Source organism: Thermobia domestica, chromosome 1 (genome assembly GCF_964235325.1).
Source record: "Thermobia domestica chromosome 1, izTheDome1.hap1.1, whole genome shotgun sequence".
NCBI classification, from domain to species: Eukaryota; Metazoa; Arthropoda; class Insecta; order Zygentoma; family Lepismatidae; genus Thermobia; species Thermobia domestica.
Genome location: NC_137454.1, coordinates 392726897 through 392750049, shown reverse-complemented (window position 1 = coordinate 392750049; position 23153 = coordinate 392726897). Strand labels below are relative to the sequence as shown.

Genomic DNA, 23153 nt, shown 5'->3' with positions numbered 1-23153 from the left:
TAAAAAAAAGAAAAAAACTTGTCACTACCTGTTGGCAAGATCAACGTTCTATGGCGATCAACATTCAAACCGGAAATTGGGGCCGCGGTGGCTCAGAGGGCCGGTGGGTGTAGCCGAGCGGTCTGAGGCGTTAGGCTGATGATCGTGATGTGAAGCCCATTGGGGGTTCGAGTCCCTCTGTAGTAGCAAGGGTGGAATTTTGACAGTCCTCGATGTTTCTGTGTTCGTGTCCCTGTCGTGTCTAGTAGTCCTGAGAAGTGGTTGAAGTCGAAAATAAGTCAGGAAGTTTTTTTAAAAAAATAAAAGAGTGGTAGAGCGTTCCCCTCTGGTGCTTGGGATCCTGGGTTCGATCCCAGCCCCCGCCAAGTGAACTTTGTGGTGGACAAACACTATGTGTGTGGTTTTTCTTGGAGTTCTCCCGTTTCCTCCCACTTTCTTCATTCCACCATTTCATTCATTACTCATCACTGTCTTCTTAAGCCTAACCGGCATAACCGTGGGACGTAAAACTTAAAAGGTTTCATTTCATTTTCAAACCGGAAATTCTTAATTTCAACCATTTCCGGCTTGAATAGAAAGATAGAACCTATTCGTAGGACGCTGAATTGATTAAAAAAACGCTTCTCGATATAACTTACCACTTCGGTCTCATACTTGTCGCTTGAAAGACAGACAAACGGACAGGTGGATATATTGGTTCTACAAGACTTCTAAACAGACGCTTAATCTGAAAATTTTAATGGAAGGGTCCAAAAGTCACTACGTGTATGTAGTATTGAAGAAGTATTATTCTGTACCCGGTAAGTAATTGTAAAATACTTCCACCTATATTTTCAGTATAAAAATTATAGAATTACATTTGTATAAGAGTACAGATGAAGTGTAAGATCAAATTTTAATGCTACGTCAATCATTTTCCTGTTAAATAAAAATAGTTTTATTAAAAAGGTGTTCAAATGTATGTTGAGTTACGAAGTTTCGGGAGCAGTGGCTCTTTCAGAAGATATGTTCCGGGGGCACACTTACTATTCCGGGGGGCACTGCTGGTACTATTCTATTTATTATTATCTGTCTGGCATCTAACAGTTTTCCGTATATCGCATGCATATACTTATGTTACCTTCGTCAGCTATATGTTATATACGTCCATTTGTATGTGAGATCCTTACCGCCTATATTGTTTCATACGCAAAGTACATATAGATGGAACTTATATGGAAAGTATTATGAAACATGTGTTTTCAGTTATACGTCTGATGTACGTTAGATCCAATTTAATTACACATGTAACCTACCTTTTTAAGTACGCCACCTACAATTATTTTTCTCAGTGTAAGAATTAATTAAATGTATTGTATATGAGTTTCAATTCTATTTTAGATGCAACTGTCACATGAACCGTATGTAGCTGAGGTGAAAACAGCGATTTGAAAGCAAGCAATGCAGAATGATCGTGTTTTTCGAGCAAAATCAGATTCCTGAATGACCAAACAACGGGAAGTTTTGGAGAGGCTGCCATTGTTGACAATGCCTGACTCTAGCGAACTACAACAACTTATGGTTTGATAGCATTTAATTCAAACATATTCGCATTAAAGTGTCTATTTAATCTGTATTAAATATAAGTTTCAAAGATGGCACTACTCAGCTTTTTTGTACTTTAAGTTGATTTTGAACTCTAGATGATTATTCCTCTAACATGTTTCCGTTAATTGTTAGTAATTTACTAAGTATTAAGAGATATGCTTATATATCCGATTTTAAGAGTGCAAGAAATATGGCACAGTTCTTCCACACATTAAATATGATGTTAAAGATTAAAAACATATTAGTGTAGTAGATTAATGTAGTTTGGATTGTTTCCTTATCCAAACAATTTTTTGTTGACACTTTGAAATAAGTAATGTTCAATTATACGATATTCGCTTTTTGCCCCCTTGTGCTATGCAGTATACACAGTTTAATAGTATTTATCATATAATAATATTGAAAATAGTTTACTGATAATCACTCAACTAATTCGGCTGATGATAGTAAAAAGTAGAATCATAGAAATATTAAAATCTTTCCTGCATGTGGTAGTGCATTGTCATTTTGGAAGACTTCGCTGTTGAAAGAGAACGACATTTGTACAGTACGATGCATCTGACAACTTAAAACGGCCATGTAACAATTTCCAATAATTCGTCTTATATTAGTAAATAATACGACCAATGGAATACAGTAAAATTGCTGTGTACAATAGTATAGATGCTTCTTTGGGCATTGACAGCAGTGACCATATATTTGCAGATCACAAACCGACTGTTAATACTGAGTTTATACAGCTGTTACCTGTCTGCAATGTTTGAAAGAGTTCGTTCCAGATGCTGACTGACTTTATTCATTCAGTTTTTTTTTTTTTCATATTCGCTATATAGTTCTTTTGTGATAATACTCTTCAATCTACGACGATCCTTCTCGCTCAAGCTCCGTTCCGTCCACTGTTCCACTTATCTTATGATTCTAGTTAAGATTTCTGAATGGCGTCGTCTCTTGATCACTGTTGCTGTCGATATAGAGAAGTTTTTCAACTTCCGCTAAACCACCAGAAGATAATCACGTGAGATGACAGAACGAGGACAAGACAAACTGCTTATTGGGTGTCTCCCCCGACACACGAAAAGACAGATTCTGCAGTTCAAGCTCTAAAACACATTGAGTACAATCGAAGCGCCCGCCAAGTATGAACTACGTATTATACTTTGATTTCTAAAAGCACTGATCTTGAAATTTCTAGGAACTCAGCAGAACATTCAGAAATCGTAATATACAATTTTTACAAATCACGTGATTTACACTTTCAGAATGGGTGTCTGCAGTCTTATTTTTCCCCTCTCGACTACCGTGGTCATGTATATCATTAAGTTCTTTAATCTCTCTGTATATTAGTTGTTCACATAACTATCACCGACAGAATTCCTGCTGTAATCCTTATTCATGGAAATATGAATTGCTGCTATATTATATATACCCTTTCGCCTGAAACAATAGAATTACACCATGTAGTTCACACTTGGCGAGCATTTCGATTGGTTTCGATATGTTGACGCGCAAGTTCCTCCACAATGATTGAACGGTAGGAAGGTGGATTAAAAAATCTTACCTGAAACTCTCATACCTTAATCTTGTTTATGTTCCAGGCAAATCTAACTAATTACATGCTTAGAACACTTAGCAAAACAGTACTTGATTTGGCACTCACCTTTCTTGGACGTTCTGAAGCTGTCATCTCTTGGAACGTACTGGATGTCGTAAACGAGCGTAGTGTTGGGAAGGATGTTTTTATCCTTGTTTATTCTGTACACTGCATACTTGAATGCAAGCTCCATACTACTGTCCTTCTGGTCTTCAGTGAATATAGCACCTACACAAAAGACAAAAACAGAAACAAGCTTTTAGTCAAGCGAACAGAGCATCTACACAAAAGACAACAATAGAAATTAGATTTTAGGCAAGTGAAAATATGATATGTATTTATTTATATACATTTCTGGATATTACCGGGATCATTGGTCTTAAGTTTGTCACGTATGGGGGATGACGTCTCTTTGCGAGCTCACTATCCAAGGAAGTGAGGAAGAAAGGAAGGAATGGGCAAGGAATTGGCCTGGGACCTATAAGTTAGGTATCATCCCAACATTTATCTGCTGTGAACGAGGAAAAACCTTAGTCAGAATGGCTGTTCTAAAAGATTACATTGTCCCAAGAATGTTGTAAAATAGAGGATCTGCCTATACAATAAAATCGTGAAGTCATACGTCACAACTTCGCCACACCTACTCTGCCCACTCCGCATCACTAAGATCGCAATGTTTCGAGTCAACAATCATGGCGGAAACGAGAGTAGCCAATCAGACGTGCCGGCTCAGACGATGCTCGTTTTTTTAGTTTCATTGAGTTCGTATGATGAAGATACGTATGGACAGATCCTCTATTTTGTAACATCCTTGGATTGCCCCCACCGGGCAAACCCGAACCACTTGCACCAAAGGCGCGAGCGTTAGCGACAAGTGAACATAGCACCAACAGAAAATACAAAAATACCAACAAGATTTTACAAGCGAATATAGCAACAAGTGAATATAGCACCTTCAAAAAAAGACAAAAACATTAAAACTGGAAACCTATCGTGTCAGTTTACAATAGAGAAATGAAAACTGAACCGAATCTATTCTTTGAACATATGAATAAACCGTTTCCCGCTTTCGCCTTTTTCCTCTGCTACATTTTGACAGACAGACGGACGGACATGACCTAGTCTGGAAGTCCAATACAAATATAAACTTTGTTTTTTTCTTTGTTTATTTGGTGTACAGTACCCTTTGAAACACTGTTATATAAGACTATATGAGAAGTTGCACAGATTTAGTATGGAATGAAAATGACATTTGTTTCCATTGGTGATCGAACTTGGGTCTGCCACAACATTCATAGTTTATCTCGAAGAACTCATTGGAAGGACATTTCTTATAGAATTAACATTATAACACGACAGACTAAACTGAAAACAACATTAAATTCTTTCCAAATAAAACCTAAACACTGAAAGCTGTGCAGATGACATTCTATTTGTTATTTCATGTCCCACAAATAAACAACCCAGATCAAAATAATCCTTTAACAATTTATTTCAGTTGTTTTTGTCGGCAGATATTTCCATTTCGTCTAATAAAAAAAATATTAAAAGACAACCAAATTCCTTTCCATAGGCATCTACGTCTTTGTGTTTTATTTGCTGTAGCTTCACCCCCTAGTTCGCTCTACCCCGCTTTTTTTGTTTGTTTCTCCATTTAGAGATGTCATTCTTCTTTATGTTTTAGTCTTCCCCCTTTACCCGTCGCCTGGTTTCCATTACATATGACCCAAATACGTCTGCGGATTCATCATCTTATGATTAGCACGCAGACACATACATACTCTGAATCCAGTCTGTTGCCAACACGTGTTGCCAACTAACAAAAAGTTTCACTAAGGTACGCCATGAAAAAAGAGACTACAGACATTCTACTATCGTAGCTACCAAAATTATACACTGTCTAACTTCTATACATTCTCTCCTAAAATATAACTTCGGAAGAAGTGGATCAATATGGATAGAAGTCTCTTTAAGCTACAGACAATTATATTAATACTAAAGCAAAGATAATTGCACTTAAACTCCTTTCAAGTTATTTTAATAAACTACTTGCTGAACCAGCGTTCTCTAAACAGCCCATCGTTCACATATGAACATGAATCTCCTTGTCATTACTCACAAAATATGTACATGTTCCTTTAAAGAGACAAATGACAGGTGTCTTAATAAAAATCGGCAAGGGGAGATTTTTTCGATTATTTTTTAATATTTCGCAAAGTTTGCATCATTTGAACCTACTTCCGGTTGGAGTTTCTAATTCATCTATGATCACTGTTTTATTTCTTCTTGCATGCAGTTTGTAATAAGAAAATACATTACATACACAATTAATTATGTCAGTGATATACGGTATGGTGTTCATTGGGCAAATTAGTCCAAACAACAAAAAAATCATCTTAGACTGGAGAAATGATTATTATCCTTTGTTTTTCGTTATAATTTGACCATGCAACAAACGACTGAGGGATATACAACCCCTATATACAACTAAGTGGTGTTGAAATGTATAACTTATAGGATATGATGCTTTACATTTTTAAAATTTCAACAATTCCAGTGTAGCCCTAAGAAATGTAATAAAGAAATAACGGCCATGTTTTTTTTAAATATTCAATTAGAACTGGATAATGCACAAAATTTGGAATCGATCACATTTCTAAAACTAGTGGTTTTTGAGATCTCATTGTCGAAAGGATTGCAGACAAATGTACTCGCCCTTGTCACCAGATACAACACTCAGATCGTTGAGAGTATCATTGAAGATTTTCAGAGAACTAGCGAGAGTCTGTTCTTTTTTTTTTTTTCAGCTTGGTATTAGCATCTGGCAACTTTGCTAAATGTGTTGCAATGAAGACTAAGTCCTTTTTCAAGGAATTCTTCTTAAGCAAACTTTGAGCAACGTTAATTGAAGACGCATCATCCTCATCAAAAGTATCAATGATTCTTTTGAGCGATTTTGTAAAAACCTGTGGAATTGCCGTGACATTTACTTTTTCCAGAACTTCTGATGGAATCAAAATTTTTGTGCCTTCTTCCCCTCCCAAAGTTTCAATTACAACGTTGACAATGGAACGTCCTAGAATTCGCAAGTTTCATCAGTTGAAATCAATATATTTTTGTCAGCAACACTTTTACGAATATCGTCAATAGTTCTGCTGTACGCGCTATCAACCTAAGTCTTTCTCAAAGATGATTCACTTGGAACTTTTTATTTTGTGTATTCCTCGAGAAAGTTCCTAAAGGAAACATTTTCTAACTTTCATAAAGGAATGTCCGCTTTAATTAGAGTTTCACACAGCTCATTCGCAAAACTGTAAATACGCGAAGCGGAATTCGTGACTGTTCCAAGAAGATTTTGAACCTTTTCACTAGCTGATTTGCGTGTCCTTGCAAAATTGTGTTTTGCAGTGTTTATATGGCGTGTTACAAAATAATGCTTTTCAGCGGAAACCACAGTTTCACATAACTTACAAAACAGTACAGAACAGTCTGTTGAAAACACAGTACGCCCGAACTCACTCACAAATTTTTACAATTTGTGTTGCCTAGAAAGACCAACTTTCGCCATCTTGAAATACTGAAACGCACAGTTCTGTATCTCGCACGCTTAAGATTCACAATAACTGCCCACCTGGCTACTTCTTGAAAGGAAGCATCTTCGTTTGTTATTCCAAGAATCGAACACTGCTTCAAAATTCCAAGAACCGAATAAGCACTAGCATCCCCGCCCCTCCACTTGTCACATTCCGACGGGAATAGACCAGTTATTATCGGACACCGAGATCGATTGGCCAAATAAGAGCGACTCAGATCTGTTTTACGCTTCATTCATGAGTAAATAAAAAGTAGTGAAAGAGAAAATCTGTGACGAACTCAACAAGTTGCTTCTAAATTGTGAAATTGCACTTTTCCTGAAAATATCATGAAAATTGCAATAATGGCATGTTGTCATTAATTCCGGGCTATAATCAGAAGTATCATTGCATTTATATTTGAACATTGTATGTCGCTTAAGCTTAACCTGGTAGTGAAGGATCATACTTGGGTGAATGACAAGCTTTCTCACATTGTGAGTGCTGAATAAAAAGTATTCTCACTAATATAGTTTATATATATATATATATATATATATATATATATATATATATATATATATATATATATATATATATATATATATATATATACAGGGTTTGTATGATAAGTAATGAGACCAGGTCTGGAAACATTGTTTTATTGATCTGATCTGTACAGGGACTTAAAAGCTTTCGAAGTACTCTCCTCTTGCGTCGATGCACTTCTGCAATCGATGTTTCCACGCTGCAAACGCCCCCTGGAAGTCAGCAGCCGGCATGTCCTTTAGAAATGTGGTCACGGCTGCTTGGATGGCTGTGACGTCTGCAAAACGGGTTCCTTTCAAGCGTGGCTTCAGCTTCGGGAAGAGGAAGAAGTCGGCCGGGCTCACATCTGGGCTGTAGGGTGGTTGTGGAAGGACTTCCACCCCAATCCGGGTCAAAAAGGAGGTCACTAAGAAGGCGGTGTGGGCAGGGGCATTGTCGTGATGCAACTTCCACCGGCTAGCGATCGCCGGTCTTTTCCGCTTGACGCTCCTGTGCAGTCTCTCAAGGACTTGTTTGTAGAAGGCGGCGTTGACGGCTTGTCCTTGGGGTACAAACTCCTTGTGGACCACCCCCACATTGTCAAAAAAAACAATCAACATTGTTTTCACCTTTGACTTCGACATTCTGGCCTTCTTGGGGCGCGGGGACGCAGGAGTGTGCCACTCCGCGCTTTGACGTTTCGTTTCAGGGTCGTACTGGAACACCCACGACTCGTCACCTGTTATGACGTCATCTTCAAAGTTAGGGTCACTGTTCATGAGGTTCAACAGTTCCTGACAACAATCAACACGTCGTTGCTTTTGTTCGTCAGTCAACACTCGCGGCACCAGTTTCGCACAGATTTTTCTCATTCCCAATTGTTCCGTCACAATCTTGTGCACTGTTGTGTGGTTCATATCGAGTTCATCAGCAATCAATCTCAACGATAATCGACGGTCTGAGTTCAGGAGATCCCTCACTTTTGCCACAGTTTCGTCCGTAGTCACTGTTGTCGGGCGTCCAGCCCTCTCCAGATCCTCAACGCTTTCCCGGCCGTTCCGGAACGCACTGTGCCAACGAAACACCTGGGCTTTGGATAGGGCTTCCTCTTTGTAGGCCTCCGTGATGAGAGAAAGCGTCTGAGTAGCCGTTTTCCCCAGGCGAACGCAAAATTTGATCGCATAACGCTGTTCGATGGAACCCTCCATGTTTGTTGATTTTCCGCCGTGACAAGAATGTTCACAAGGGCTTTGTCCAAGGCTTGTCCGCGCTCCACTAAGGCTCGGAGCCAACTGACGCGCGGTGCGTTGCTTTGCTCGGACCCCCCCCCCCCTACATCCTCCATCACCGACAAACCCGCTCCAGCGACACGCGCGCCGCGGCGCGGCGAGTCTCATTACTTATCATTATATATATATATATATATATATATATATATATATATATATATATATATATATATATATATATATATATTTAATATGCCGTACTTATATTGGCATACTGGCGTTTATTCTCAATCTAATATACTAAACATATTTTCTTTCTTGCAAGGGGTTAGGGACAACATCCTTTACCAATTTAAAGTAGTACTTCGTATTATACAGTGATCTTTAATTTTGGAGCATCGAAATCAGCCTTATCAGTGTTTTCCTTTTTATGGTGATAGTTATCAGAACGTAGAATCATGTCGTCAACGCATACCAAAAGTCTTAATCTTATATTTCATTAAATGAACTTTGTGGTGGACAAACACCGTGTGCGTGTTTCCTTGGGGTTCTCCCGTTTCCTCCTACTTTCTTCATTCCATCATTTTATTCATTACTCATCATCGCCGTCTCCTTTAGCCTAGGCCGGCATAAACGTGGAACGTAAAATTCATTTCATTTCATTTCATTCTTTAAAATATTTCGTTGTCATGTTCACTTCCGTCTTCAGTTGTGTAGAGCACCACCGATGGTACTGCCATTTTGCAACGCACCTTAATTTTTCATTGTCAACGGGGAAAAAATTTGAACTGATCTTCCTGTGGATCATTTTGACTGAGAGGTTGCTCAGCCTTATTAGATAAGTACCACATAACTTTTCTTGATAGATTTCCATTTTCAGCTTTTATCACAGCAGTAGAAGTATTCTATCCCTAGAATGTGCTCCTATGATGACCCACAGGCTGAAAAGATGGTACAGTGAATCTGGATGAAATTTCATCAACTTCATATCGCTGGATCCACGGATAAAATCTGAGACAAGTTTAATCGCACTGACATAATCTCCGCAAAGACGTAACAAGGCCCTCACCAACTTTCAATGATGAATTAAAGTCATTGCAGAGTCCAGTGAACATCTTTCAAACTCTCCATCTGTCTCTGGAGTTAAATATACCATGACTGTGCATGAAGTATTAATTTCTGTGCGTGTTCTGTATAGCCTGCATCATGAGAACTTGGCATCGCTTCCCGGTGCTCTAGTGATTAAAGAGCACGAATTTGGTGTACAGGGTTCTGGATTTGATCTCCGGTAAGAGTGAATTCCGGTGCTTTGGATTCCACTTTAAACTTGTAGGCTCATGTCTAATATAGTCTCGCTGCAGAAAAAGGCCGCTAAACTTGAATGAACATGCAAACAAACGAGAACCTGGTAGAATATAGTAAACAATGTTGATTGATTTATTTCCAGCAAATGAAGACGCACCATCATGCCATTATACTTTACATGGCATCTTTGAGTACTAAGATTCGTAGAAAGTGGTACGTTTCCCTAGTGTCACGCTCATGGGTTTCTTTGTCTGAGTTTTTCCAAAGGACATGTGTACGTAAACCTGTCAAATACCACAGTGCCAGAGCTTGGAAGTCCTATGAGTGGTTGCTGCCATCATAATATTGACGAAGCACCAGGTCAAAAAACATTTTTCACACTACTCCTACTGTCGATAGATTGGAGATGTGTAACGGTATGCATTTAGGAGGTAATGTGTAATGAACTCAAAAACATTACACAGCTCTCACCACTAGTTTATTGGGTAGCAGGCGGGCCGTTGGTTCACTGGGTTCGAGCTTCGATTCCCGGCGAGAGGACTTGAAATTTCACCTCAACGAAAGATCTATGTTTCACATATACTCGGTACTGAAAAGGGACGCCCTAATCGCCCCCCTGAATCCGCTCCTGAGTACGCCACTACATAGGATACATGATGCCTTTCTCTTACCTTCCCCACCACATTTTTATATCCTCGTCAATTAATATTAACACTAAAATTATTGATCATGTTCGAAAAAAAAAGTCAAAATTAGAGTAACATTTTTGAATTAGTTATTTAACACTGTATTATATATGAGAATACTAGAAAATATATTAAAAAAACGAAGATGGCTCTACTGTGTGTAAACCGCTAGCTGTAGGGAAAAGGTCAAGTGTTTTGGAGATGTTATGTGACTGGGACGCTGGGCATCTGAGCTCTGTTCTCTGTGACGGCGACACCGCATCCATCAACTTAACCCTCTCCCGGACACTCTCAGCTCGCTCCATCTCTCTTTCTCCCCTCTCTGTGTAGTCAAACATCCTCAACATATACATAAGCACACGTTCCCTTTCGCAACACATGTGTATGAACAAGCACGGTCAGACATTCAAATGAGGCTGCACTTTCTAGTTCTGCTGTTTTACGTACCTTTTTTTCGACTTAGGAGTGGAGAATGTTTCGGGGTAAAATTAGTCCCATAAATCTATCATAAATACAGTGAAACATCGTTTAACGGACACATCTCAGAAACGGAATCTCCATAATGTGGACAATGGCTCTGTCTTATCCGAGTTGAGCCAAATTTTGACACAACTTTAGGTTATTTTAACTCCCTCATCCTTTGGAGTAAAGTGTTAAAACGTAAGTCGGTTAATCAAATATTTGACATGATGAGGATTCATTTTAGTAACTCACCAGTGGTGTTATTTTATATACAGCTGCCAAAAAACTACTTTTACGAGAATAGTTTCACTTTTATTAAATGAGGAATAATAAAGTGTGGTATCAATTATTTATAAATGTCGCATAAATTATGAAAGGGCTCGCTGACCACTGACTAGTAATAAATTTATTAACACTAGTGTTTCAATGGGCTAGCTTGCCGTGTTGACCATGCTAGCTGCGCTGTTACTAACAACAAACATATAGTATATAGAGAAAGATGACTGTGGTACCTTTCATATTTTCATGTTCCTTTGTTTTTTCACCTAGTTCCTGAAGCGTTGTTATTTCCATACCGCTCAACACCATTTTAGTGTTAAATTGGTAATACCAGGCCTGCGCTAACCGCAACACTTTCTCTGTGACAAATCGGCAATGCCAGGCTTGTGTTAACCGCAACACCGTCTCTGTGCTAAATCGGTAATACCAGGCCTGTGTTAACTGTAACACTTTACCATCTGTGTTGCATTACACACTAAAATGGTAGGAATGCTCAGACCATTGGCCTGTGTGAAACTTAAGTTTTTTAACACCGTCATTCCTTGTTGTATAATTCTTTCGTTGACGAGTTCGGACTTCTACAAAAAATATCACTAATTGCTATTATTTATTTATTTATTTAACAATCACCAGATACAGCTCAGAGGCCATTTTATATTGGTATCTAACAACAACAATAACAACAACCACAATGGAAAGGATTTGTAAAGGTATCGGCCAGTGCCTGTTTAGTAGGTATCATCTCTGCATTTGCCTTGTAGGACTGAGGAAAACCCTGGAAAATCTGTCAGGATGGTCGGCAGCGGGAATCGAACTCACGACCTCCCAAATGCGAAGCCAACGCTCTATCACTTGAGCTACTTCGCTCGGTACAACAACAAATAACAACGTTACGTGTACACCACGTGAAGAAATTTGGTTCGTACAACGTGATATTTCTCCAGTAATGTAGAAACCAGAAGTGGTAGTTTATTTGTACCACTTCCGGTATTATTAGAACGATTAGAATAGAGATGGGATATATATTCTTGAGGCGCTTATTTGATGGCAGAAAATCGCTTCTCTTTACCTATTACTGCTTTCATTGTACAGCGATCACCGTTAAAACAGGAAGTGGTTGCTTTTCAGCCACTTTTGGTTTTAATAAAAAGATTAGAGTGGAGAGAGAATATATTGTTAAGACGCATAACTCACTACAGAAAACAGGTTCTCTATGTCAACCAACGTTAAAACCAGAAGCGGTTCATTTCGTACACTTTCGGTCTGAATAAGAGGTTAAAGTAGAGAATGGTAGCTATTCTTAAAACACAACACCTTCTTTCGCAACCTCTCATAGCTTTTGCTTTATATAGATCAACTATGAAACCGGAAGTTGTAGTGGACTTTTACCACTTCTGGTTTTAGTAGAGAGTTATGGATAAAGAAGAAAGATAGTTTTGGAACACTTAATCGATTGCAGATAATCGCTTTTCGCTATCTATTACCAATTTTGCTGTATATTGATTTATGTAAAAACCGGAAATCGTTGCTTTTGATCACTTCGTGTTTGAATATTGGCTTCAGAAATGAAATCGATTCCTAACTTTTGAGCGCTTTGCTTTTGAATATTGGCTTCAGAAATGAAATCAATTCCTAGCTTTTGATCACTTTGTGTTTGAATATTGGGTTAAGAAATGAAATCGATTCCTAACTTTTGATCGCTTTGCTTTTGAATATTGGCTTCAGAAATGAAATCAATTCTTAACTTTTGATTACTGTGTGTTTGAATATTGGCTTCAGAAATGAAATCGATTCCTAACTTTTGATTACTTTATGTTTGAATATTGGCTTAAGAAATGAAATCAATTCTTAACTTTTGATTACTTTGTGTTTGAATATTGGCTTCAGAAATGAAATCGATTCCTAACTTTTGATTACTTTATGTTTGAATATTGGCTTAAGAAATGAAATCAATTCTTAACTTTTGATTACTTTGTGTTTGAATATTGGCTTCAGAAATGAAATCGATTCCTAACTTTTGATTACTTTGTGTTTGAATATTGGCTTCAGAAATGAAATCGATTCCTAACTTTTGATTACTTTGTGTTTGAATATTGGCTTCAGAAATGAAATCGATTCCTAACTTTTGATTACTTTGTGTTTGAATATTGGCTTCAGAAATGAAATCGATTCCTAACTTTTGATCACTTTGTGTTTGAATATTGGCTTCAGAAATGAAATCGATTCCTAACTTTTGATTACTTTGTGTTTGAATATTGGCTTCAGAAATGAAATCGATTCCTAACTTTTGATTATTTTGTGTTTGAATATTGGCTTCAGAAATGAAACCGATTCCTAACTTTTGATTACTTTGTGTTTGAATATTGGCTTCAGAAATGAAATCGATTCCTAACTTTTGATCACTTTGTGTTTGAATATTGGCTTAAGAAATGAAATCAATTCCTAACTTTTGATTACTTTGTGTTTGAATATTGGCTTCAGAAATGAAATCAATTCCTAACTTTTGATTATTTTGTGTTTGAATATTGGCTTCAGAAATGAAACCGATTCCTAACTTTTGATTACTTTGTGTTTGAATATTGGCTTCAGAAATGAAACCGATTCCTAACTTTTGATTACTTTGTGTTTGAATATTAGCTTCAGAAATGAAATCGATTCCTAACTTTTGATTACTTTGTGTTTGAATATTGGCTTCAGAAATGAAATCGATTCCTAACTTTTGATTACTTTGTGTTTGAATATTGGCTTCAGAAATGAAATCGATTCCTAACTTTTGATTACTTTGTGTTTGAATATTGGCTTCAGAAATGAAATCGATTCCTAACTTTTGATCACTTTGTGTTTGAATATTGGCTTAAGAAATGAAATCAATTCTTAACTTTTGATTACTTTGTGTTTGAATATTGGCTTCAGAAATGAAATCAATTCCTAACTTTTGATCACTTTGTGTTTGAATATTGGCTTAAGAAATGAAATCAATTCTTAACTTTTGATTACTTTGTGTTTGAATATTGGCTTCAGAAATGAAATCGATTCCTAACTTTTGATTACTTTGTGTTTGAATATTGGCTTCAGAAATGAAATCGATTCCTAACTTTTGATTACTTTGTGTTTGAATATTGGCTTCAGAAATGAAATCGATTCCTAACTTTCGATCACTTTGTGTTTGAATATTGGCTTCAGAAATGAAATCGATTCCTAACTTTTGATCACTTTGTGTTTGAATATTGGCTTCAGAAATGAAATCGATTCCTAACTTTTGATTACTTTGTGTTTGAATATTGGCTTCAGAAATGAAATCAATTCTTAACTTTTGATTACTTTGTTTTTGAATATTGGCTTCAGAAATGAAATCGATTCCTAACTTTTGATCACTTTGTGTTTGAATATTGGCTTAAGAAATGAAATCAATTCTTAACTTTTGATTACTTTGTGTTTGAATATTGGCTTCAGAAATGAAACCGATTCCTAACTTTTGATTACTTTATGTTTGAATATTGGCTTCAGAAATGAAATCGATTCCTAACTTTTGATTACTTTGTTTTTGAATATTGGCTTAAGAAATGAAACCAATTCTTAACTTTTGATCACTTTGTGTTTGAATATTGGCTTCAGAAATGAAATCGATTCCTAACTTTTGATTACTTTGTGTTTGAATATTGGCTTCAGAAATGAAATCGATTCCTAACTTTTGATTACTTTGTGTTTGAATATTGGCTTCAGAAATGAAATCGATTCCTAACTTTTGATCACTTTGTGTTTGAATATTGGCTTAAGAAATGAAATCAATTCTTAACTTTTGATTACTTTGTGTTTGAATATTGGCTTCAGAAATGAAATCGATTCCTAACTTTTGATTACTTTGTGTTTGAACATTGACTTCACAAATGAAATCGATTCCTAACTTTTGATAACTTTGTGTTCGAATATTGCCTTCAGAAATGAAATCAATTCCTAACTTTTGATCACTTTGTGTTTGAATATTGGCTTAAGAAATGAAATCAATTCTTAACTTTTAATTACTTTGTGTTTGAATATTGGCTTCAGAAATGAAATCGATTCCTAACTTTTGATCACTTTGTGTTTGAATATTGGCTTCAGAAATGAAATCGATTCCTAACTTTTGATTACTTTGTGTTTGAATATTGGCTTCAGAAATGAAATCGATTCCTAACTTTTGATCACTTTGTGTTTGAATATTGGCTTCAGAAATGAAATCGATTCCTAACTTTTGATCACTTTGTGTTTGAATATTGGCTTCAGAAATGAAATCGATTCCTAACTTTTGATTACTTTGTGTTTGAATATTGGCTTCAGAAATGAAATCAATTCTTAACTTTTGATTACTTTGTTTTTGAATATTGGCTTCAGAAATGAAATCGATTCCTAACTTTTGATTACTTTGTGTTTGAATATTGACTTCAGAAATGAAATCAATCCTTGACTTTTGATCACTTTGTGTTTGAATATTGGCTTCAGAAATGAAATCGATTCCTAACTTTTGATCACTTTGTGTTTGAATATTGGTTTAAGAAATGAAATCAATTCTTAACTTTTGATTACTTTGTGTTTGAATATTGGCTTCAGAAATGAAATCGATTCCTAACTTTTGATCACTTTGTGTTTGAATATTGGCTTAAGAAATGAAATCAATTCTTAACTTTTGATTACTTTGTGTTTGAATATTGGCTTCAGAAATGAAATCGATTCCTAACTTTTGATCACTTTGTGTTTGAATATTGGCTTCAGAAATGAAATCGATTCCTAACTTTTGATTACTTTGTGTTTGAATATTGACTTCAGAAATGAAATCATTTCCTAACTTTTGATCACTTTGTGTTTGAATATTGGCTTAAGAAATGAAACAGATTCTTAACTTTTGATTACTTTGTGTTTGAATATTGGCTTCAGAAATGAAATCGATTCCTAACTTTTGATCACTTTGTGTTTGAATATTGGCTTAAGAAATGAAATCAATTCTTAACTTTTGATTACTTTGTGTTTGAATATTGGCTTCAGAAAGGAAATCAATTCTTAACTTTTGATTACTTTGTGTTTGAATATTGGCTTCAGAAATGAAATCGATTCCTAACTTTTGATTACTTTGTGTTTGAATATTGACTTCAGAAATGAAATCAATCCTTAACTTTTGATTACTTTGTGTTTGAATATTGGCTTAAGAAATGAAATCAATTCTTAACGTTTGATTACTTTGTGTTTGAATATTGGCTTCAGAAATGAAATCCTTTACATCTAGGCTAAATTTGGTTGTGATCTATCAAATACTTCTTACGATTTTTTCCCTAACAAACAGCTAAATATATAAAATAGTTGGATAAACCAAATTGCATTAAATTTAGGCAGAAATATGTGGAACAAATGCTTAAGTGCTAATTTCAGGATAAGCTGTCTTTTACAATCAAGATTTGATCATATCAATTAGGAACACCATGCATTACAAATACACTTAAGGTATTAAACCGTCTACATTTTGTATTTTCAACTTCCTATTATAATTTGTCATCTAGTCTTCCGTGATCCCTATTTGTCATCTGATAATGTGTTTTATATACGTTTGCTTTCATGTCGGTTTCTTTACTTGTTGTTAACAAGATAGTAATATTTTCTTATGGTGATCTTTACAACAACAATAAATATTACTACTAGTAGTAATACTACTATTATTAATGCGAATAATAATAATAAAGAGTTCAATGTACTAGAAATGAAAATCAAGCTTGTGTCTGGTCATCTGATGTGGATTTTTGAAAGCTTGTGACCGGTCATGTAGTGTGGACTTTAGCAAGCTTGTGGATGATCAGGCGACACGGACTTTATCAAGGTTGTGGCGATTCAGGTGACGTGGACTTTAGCAAGGTTGTGGCGAGTCAGGTTTCATGGACTTCAGCAAGTTTGTGGTGGGTGAAGTGGCGTGGACATTAGCAAGGTTCTGGCGAGTCAGGTGGCGTGGACTTAAGCAAAGTTTGGCGAGTCAGATGTCGTGGACTTTAGCAAGGTTGTGGTGGATCAAGTCGCGTGGACATTAGCAAGGTTGTGGCGAGTCAGGTGGCGTGGACTTTAACAAGGTTGTGGCGAGTCAGGTGAAGTGGACGTTAGCAAGTTTTGTTGGGTTAGGTAGCGTGAGTCGGGTTAGGTAATGTCATTCAGTTATCTTAAAGGCAATCTTGTGTGTTGAGAAATGACTTATACTTGGAGGGTTATTCTTGCATCGTGGCTTGTGCATCCGCGAGAGGCACCGGGTTCAATCCAATGTCCTAGTCTGGAAGTTATGTTAAAAGTAGACGCCGTCCTTCGCAATCTACGTGTTGCATAACAAAGGAAAAAAGCAACACACAAAACCTTAAATTCTTTAAGGTTGGCATTACGTGTAAAACTGTGCGTAACTACTTGAATTTTGCAATTAGAAAGATACGCAACAAGAAACGAATCTACGATTACGATTAGGAACTAATTTATGGGCTTTCAGCATCTATGGCCCATCCCGTGCGTATGAGGACTGAAATCCTTCAACGATCACACTCGTTGAGAAAAGGGAAAGAAGAAAGCCGCCTATGACCTGTATATTAAGTACCATCCCGGCATTTGAGTGGTTTGAATGAGGAAAACCCAGGAGAATCTCACTCAAGGTGCGCGGTCTGAAAAGGCTTGTACACTTTTTGGAACGACACATTGAACAACCCAATATAGCCCTCCCTGATGGTCTAATATCTATAAAATGCGCCTTTGGTGAATGGGGTGCTGGGTTCGATTCCCGGTAGCAGAGCATTTGAACGCATTATGGTGTCCAAATTCGCTGTAGATTCACGTATCATTTAGGTTCAACGGTGCTGAGAAAGAGTACTAGACTTCAATCTACTTCTTCATGAATATAAGAAGAATATCAAGCATAATTTTAAATTTGTATATCTTAATGTACTAACAAAAAGTTTAACAAAGTCAAACAGGATAAGGTTTATTTTAATTTCTGTTTATTTGATTGTCTGAGTGGCTGAATCCCAGAGAAAATGTTACAAGTGTACACACAGAGAGGGGAGGATACAAAATGACCAAAGCATTCCCCTAGAAAAAAAAGAAAGAAAAAGAGAGAAACTGAAATGGTAATATTTCATTCGAGGGCGTAGAAACATGACATACTGGAGGTAGCAGTGAGAGAGATAATTTTTCAGAGACGGCGTCCAGTTTGACGGTGCTCCAAAAGGGACGGTCACTTGGAAATTCGTCCCGTACATACATGCCCTTTCCTTCTCCCCGTGTCCCAGCAGAGAGAGACTTTGTCCTTTTGATTTATGCCCGTAGCGAAACAAGGACCCTTGCTCTGGGCTTATTGGAACAAACACCTCCGATTCCCTTGAACACAAGGGTGTGCCTGCTAAAGGTCATCTACAACTTTCCTTTTTTGGGAGGGAGGAGGTGAATCCACGAACTCCCTCTGCTTAAAAAACAATCGATAATAGTACGCCAACAAGTGTTGCAAATTTACTTTTTTCTTGTAAATTATCCAGAATATCTTAATTTTGTGATACAAATATTCTTGTATATAGCCAATTAAAATTGGAGTCAGTTAATAACAAGAAGTGTTTTTGGAAAAGAAAAAAACACAACAAATTAATATGATGTTAGAAAAGTATAGAAACAGCTGAGAACGTTAGAGAAGGTAAACATTCGAAAGACAGTATTTGTGATGATTGAAACGAAGCGATCTCTATCGAGTTGAGAAGTAGGAGAGATGTTATATTGAACAGGCCACTACACACTTGCTACCTAATCTATAAAATGTAGATACGATGCTGCTGTAGTTGTAACGCTCCAAATTTTGGAAGATTTACAAGTAAAATTGAATACTTTGCATGAAAAGACATAAGGAACAAATTTCTGCAGGTGACAGAACTAAATACAAAGTAATACAGCTGTATTTTAGGTTTACAAGTGTAGGGTTACCGTAGTGTGAAACCGTAACAAGTACTATTGAAACTCGTATCATGGCCAAAACCCATTTCTTTTTACTACCCTCGCATATGCGTATTGTGTCCCAATATTTAGTGTAAACTTTTATTCTGTGTCCCGGCTTCTAGTGTAAACTTTCATTCCGTATCCTAGTTTTTAATGTAAACTTTTATTCCGTGTCCCGGTTTTAGTGTAAACTTTTATTCTGTGTCCCGGCTTCTAGTGTAAACTTTCATTCCGTATCTAGTTTTTAATGTAAACTTTCATTCCGTGTCCCGGTTTTAGTGTAAACTTTTATTCTGTGTCCCGGCTTGTAGTGTAAACTTTCATTCCGTATCCTAGTTTTTAATGTAAACTTTTATTCCGTGTCCCGGTTTTAGTGTAAACTTTTATTCTGTGTCCCGGCTTCTAGTGTAAACTTACATTCCGTATCCTAGTTTTTAATGTAAACTTTCATTCCGTGTCCCGGTTTTAGTATAAACTTTTATTCTGTGTCCCGGCTTCTAGTGTAAACTTTCATTCCGTATCTAGTTTTTAATGTAAACTTTCATTCCGTATCCTAGTTTTTAATGTAAACTTTTATTCCGTGTCCCGGTTTTAGTGTAAACTTTTATTCTGTGTCCCGGCTTCTAGTGTAAACTTACATTCCGTATCCTAGTTTTTAATGTAAACTTTCATTCCGTGTCCCGGTTTTAGTATAAACTTTTATTCTGTGTCCCGGCTTCTAGTGTAAACTTTCATTCCGTATCTAGTTTTTAATGTAAACTTTCATTCCGTATCTAGTTTTTAATGTAAACTTTCATTCCGTGTCCCGGTTTTAGTATAAACTTTTATTCTGTGTCCCGGCTTCTAGTGTAAACTTTCATTCCGTATCTAGTTTTTAATGTAAACTTTCATTCCGTGTCCCGGTTTTTGTGTAAACTTTTATTCTGTGTCCCGGCTTCTAGTGTAAACTTTCATTCCGTATTTAGTTTTTAATGTAAACTTTCACTCCGTGTCCCGGTTCTTAGGTCTAAAACACTGAAAGCTCTATTTGTACTTGATGACGAAGAACCTCCCTGAGGACCATGGTGCTTAGAGGTTCTCATTTTGCGGAAGGTGGTAAGTCAAAGAGGGGAACGTACCTATCGTGGTGATGATACATATAAAGGAAAAAGGTGGGTAAGCAGTCAACAGCCATGAACCATTGAACTTAATGTTTGTTGTTGAAAATTAATAAAAGAGTGGTAAATTGTTGTTCAACGCCTTTATGCAAATACCTCTTAATGGAGCATGATGAAAATCTGTATAGCAAAAGGATTTAAGATGAAAGACAAACATCTGAGGTTCCTGTGTCTGAGCCAGGCCCGTATCCAGGGGGGTCTAGGGGGGCGGGCCCCCCTAAATTTTCGCTGCCCCCTAAAATTTTCACGGTAGGTTTGCAAATGCACTATAATATGGTGATGAACTATAAATGGCTGGATCGGCCCCCCTAACTTCAACCGCCCCCCCCTACATTTTTGGGCTGGCCACCGGCCCGGTCTGAGCATATAACTAAAAAGAAAAATAAATTGCGAGAAGAATTTGTAGAGCTCTGCACGACCTCGTAGCATCAATTACCAGAGTATTCACATGATGAAATTTGAGGGCCTCATCTTTATATTATATCATAACGGATTGATTGATTGATTGGTAGAGATTGATCTGGATAAACAAGACCAATTGTTTAAAATGGTATTTAAACCCCTATTTTGCTTTAGATGCTTCCATACTGAAACTTGAAAATGAAATGAAATGTTTCAGTTGATTGTCCCACGAGTATGTACTTTACTGTATTCTAAGGGAGACGATGATTAAGAGGCTCTATCACTGCGAAATTAAAATACCGCTAATTTTACAGTAATTACGTGATATCTTCAAATAGATAAAAGATAATCGAAATGTGGAACAATAACTCCCTAGACAATGTTATTTTGCATCAGTTATCGTTATCACGAGTCACCTAGTAGCTTTCCGTTTGCAGTTGTTTAGAAACGCGAAAATAAATGCCGATTTTCTAAATAGTTGGAAATCAAAAGCAGATAAGTGAGTCGTGATAACGGCATCTCACGTAAAATAATATTGTCTAGAGAGGTCTTGTTCCACTTTTCGATTATCTTTAATCTATTGAAAGATATCACGCAATTACTGTAAAATTAGCGGTATTTTAATTTCGCAGTAATAGGGCCTCTTAAGGCAAGTGAATGATGATGGAAGAATTGGTGGAATGAGAAAGTAGGAGGAAACGGGAATACCCCGAGAAAACCCGTTGTCCACCATAAACCGGGGGTCGAACCAGGGATCCCAAGTACCAGAGGTAAGCGCACTATTGTTGAGTCAACGTGCCCCTTGAACTGAAAATTGATACCGCTACCTCGTGCACCAAAGACACTAGACTATTGGCGGGTCTCTATTATAAAGGAAAACCCAGGGTTGATTTTTTAAAGGACCTTGGTTTTTTAAAACTCTTTTATATGTTTATCCTGTCTCTCTGTGTTCGTTCAGAACATGAACCATCTCAAGAACTACTTGATGGGTCGTTACCAACTTAGGCCAGGATATAGACAGAGGCGGATTTAGTCCAGGGATTAGGCCCCCAGTTTTTGAGTTACAAAAATAATGTAAGCTATTATTGGTTTATATTTTAAAAGTTTACTATAAACTTATGGTATATTCTGGCCCGTATCCACGGGGGGGAAGAGGGGGACGGGCCCCCCTAAACTTTGGCTGGCCCCCATAAAATTTCACGGAGGCTTGCAGATGAACTATAATATGGTGATGAAGTATAATATGATTGGGTCGGCTCCCCTCTAATTTCTACCGAGCCCCCTAAATTTTTGGGCTGGCTACGGGCCTGGATATATTTATCACAGTCTGTGTTCTGGCTGTCCCCAGTTTTTACTTTCTAGATCCGCCACTGAATGTAGATGGTCAACAGTTAGAAGTGAAATTCGTTGATGGAGGTAATATGCAAACCGGAAGTAGTAGAAATCAACTCATTCCGGTTTTAACGTTCACGACTATAAAATGAAAAGGGGTAATAGATAGCCAGGAGCGGTTTTCTTCAGTCAAATTAGATGTTCCAAGAACATTCCGTCTCTATCCTAAAATCTCTGCTAAAACCGGAAGTTGTAGAAATATACTACTACTTTTGGTTTTAAAATTAATTGATAAAATATTACCCTATACAAGACAAACTCCATGACGTGGTGTAGACGGGACTGTGCTATTTGTCGCATTTTGTTTACACGTAGCAGGTTTAAACTAGGGATGGCCAGAACCGGTTCCTGGTGGAACCGGTTTTCGGGTCTTAACGGATCCGGTTCTTAAAGATCCGGTTCCGGAACCGGTTTTTTGGATCTAGGTCTGCAACCAGTTCTTCAGATCCAGGTCTAGAACCGGTTCTTCAGATCCAGGTCTGGAACCGGATCCAGAACCGGTTCTGAAAACCGGATCTCCAAGAACAGGTTCCTCGTGGAAACGGTTTCGCTGGAACCGAAACTTTATGACCATCCCTAAACCCGAGCTGCTGGCAGGCTGTGAACAGTATGCTAGATGAAATGGTCTAAGCGACAGGCAGGCGCACAGGCGGCGGCAGCTTGTCTCATTTGGCTAAATAAACTGGGTAACTGGCAAACTCATTGGCTAAACAAGCAAACTGGCCAACTCATTTGGCTAAACACCCACTGGTGGACCAAATTTTTTTCTGGGGGCACAAGCGGGTCTGGGCGGGGAAGGCACAAGCGCATGGTCCTCTTTGCATTTTTTGAAGGTGAACTTTGTGCCTCCTTTACGGGTCTTTGGGGGTTTTCGGATCCAGTTCTGGAACCGGTTCCTAAGATCCGGTTCTGGAACCGGGTTTTCAGATCCAAATCTGGAACCGATTCCTAAGATCCAGTTCTGGAACCGGGTTTTCGGATCCAGGTCTGGA

The 23153-nt window shown here is 37.4% G+C and overlaps 1 protein-coding gene across 5 annotated transcripts in view; it reads right to left on the bottom strand.

The window, feature by feature from the left end:
* The window catches only part of LOC145665261 (glutamate receptor ionotropic, kainate 2), a 1060711-nt gene that overhangs the window by 596319 nt on the left and 441239 nt on the right, over nucleotides 1-23153 (bottom strand). For all 5 annotated transcript variants that reach the window (XM_081732555.1, XM_081732559.1, XM_081732565.1 and 2 more), the window contains exon 2: nucleotides 3245-3406. In XM_081732555.1, coding sequence (XP_081588681.1) covers nucleotides 3245-3406 — 162 coding nt within the window. The remainder of the gene's footprint in view (nucleotides 1-3244; nucleotides 3407-23153) is intronic.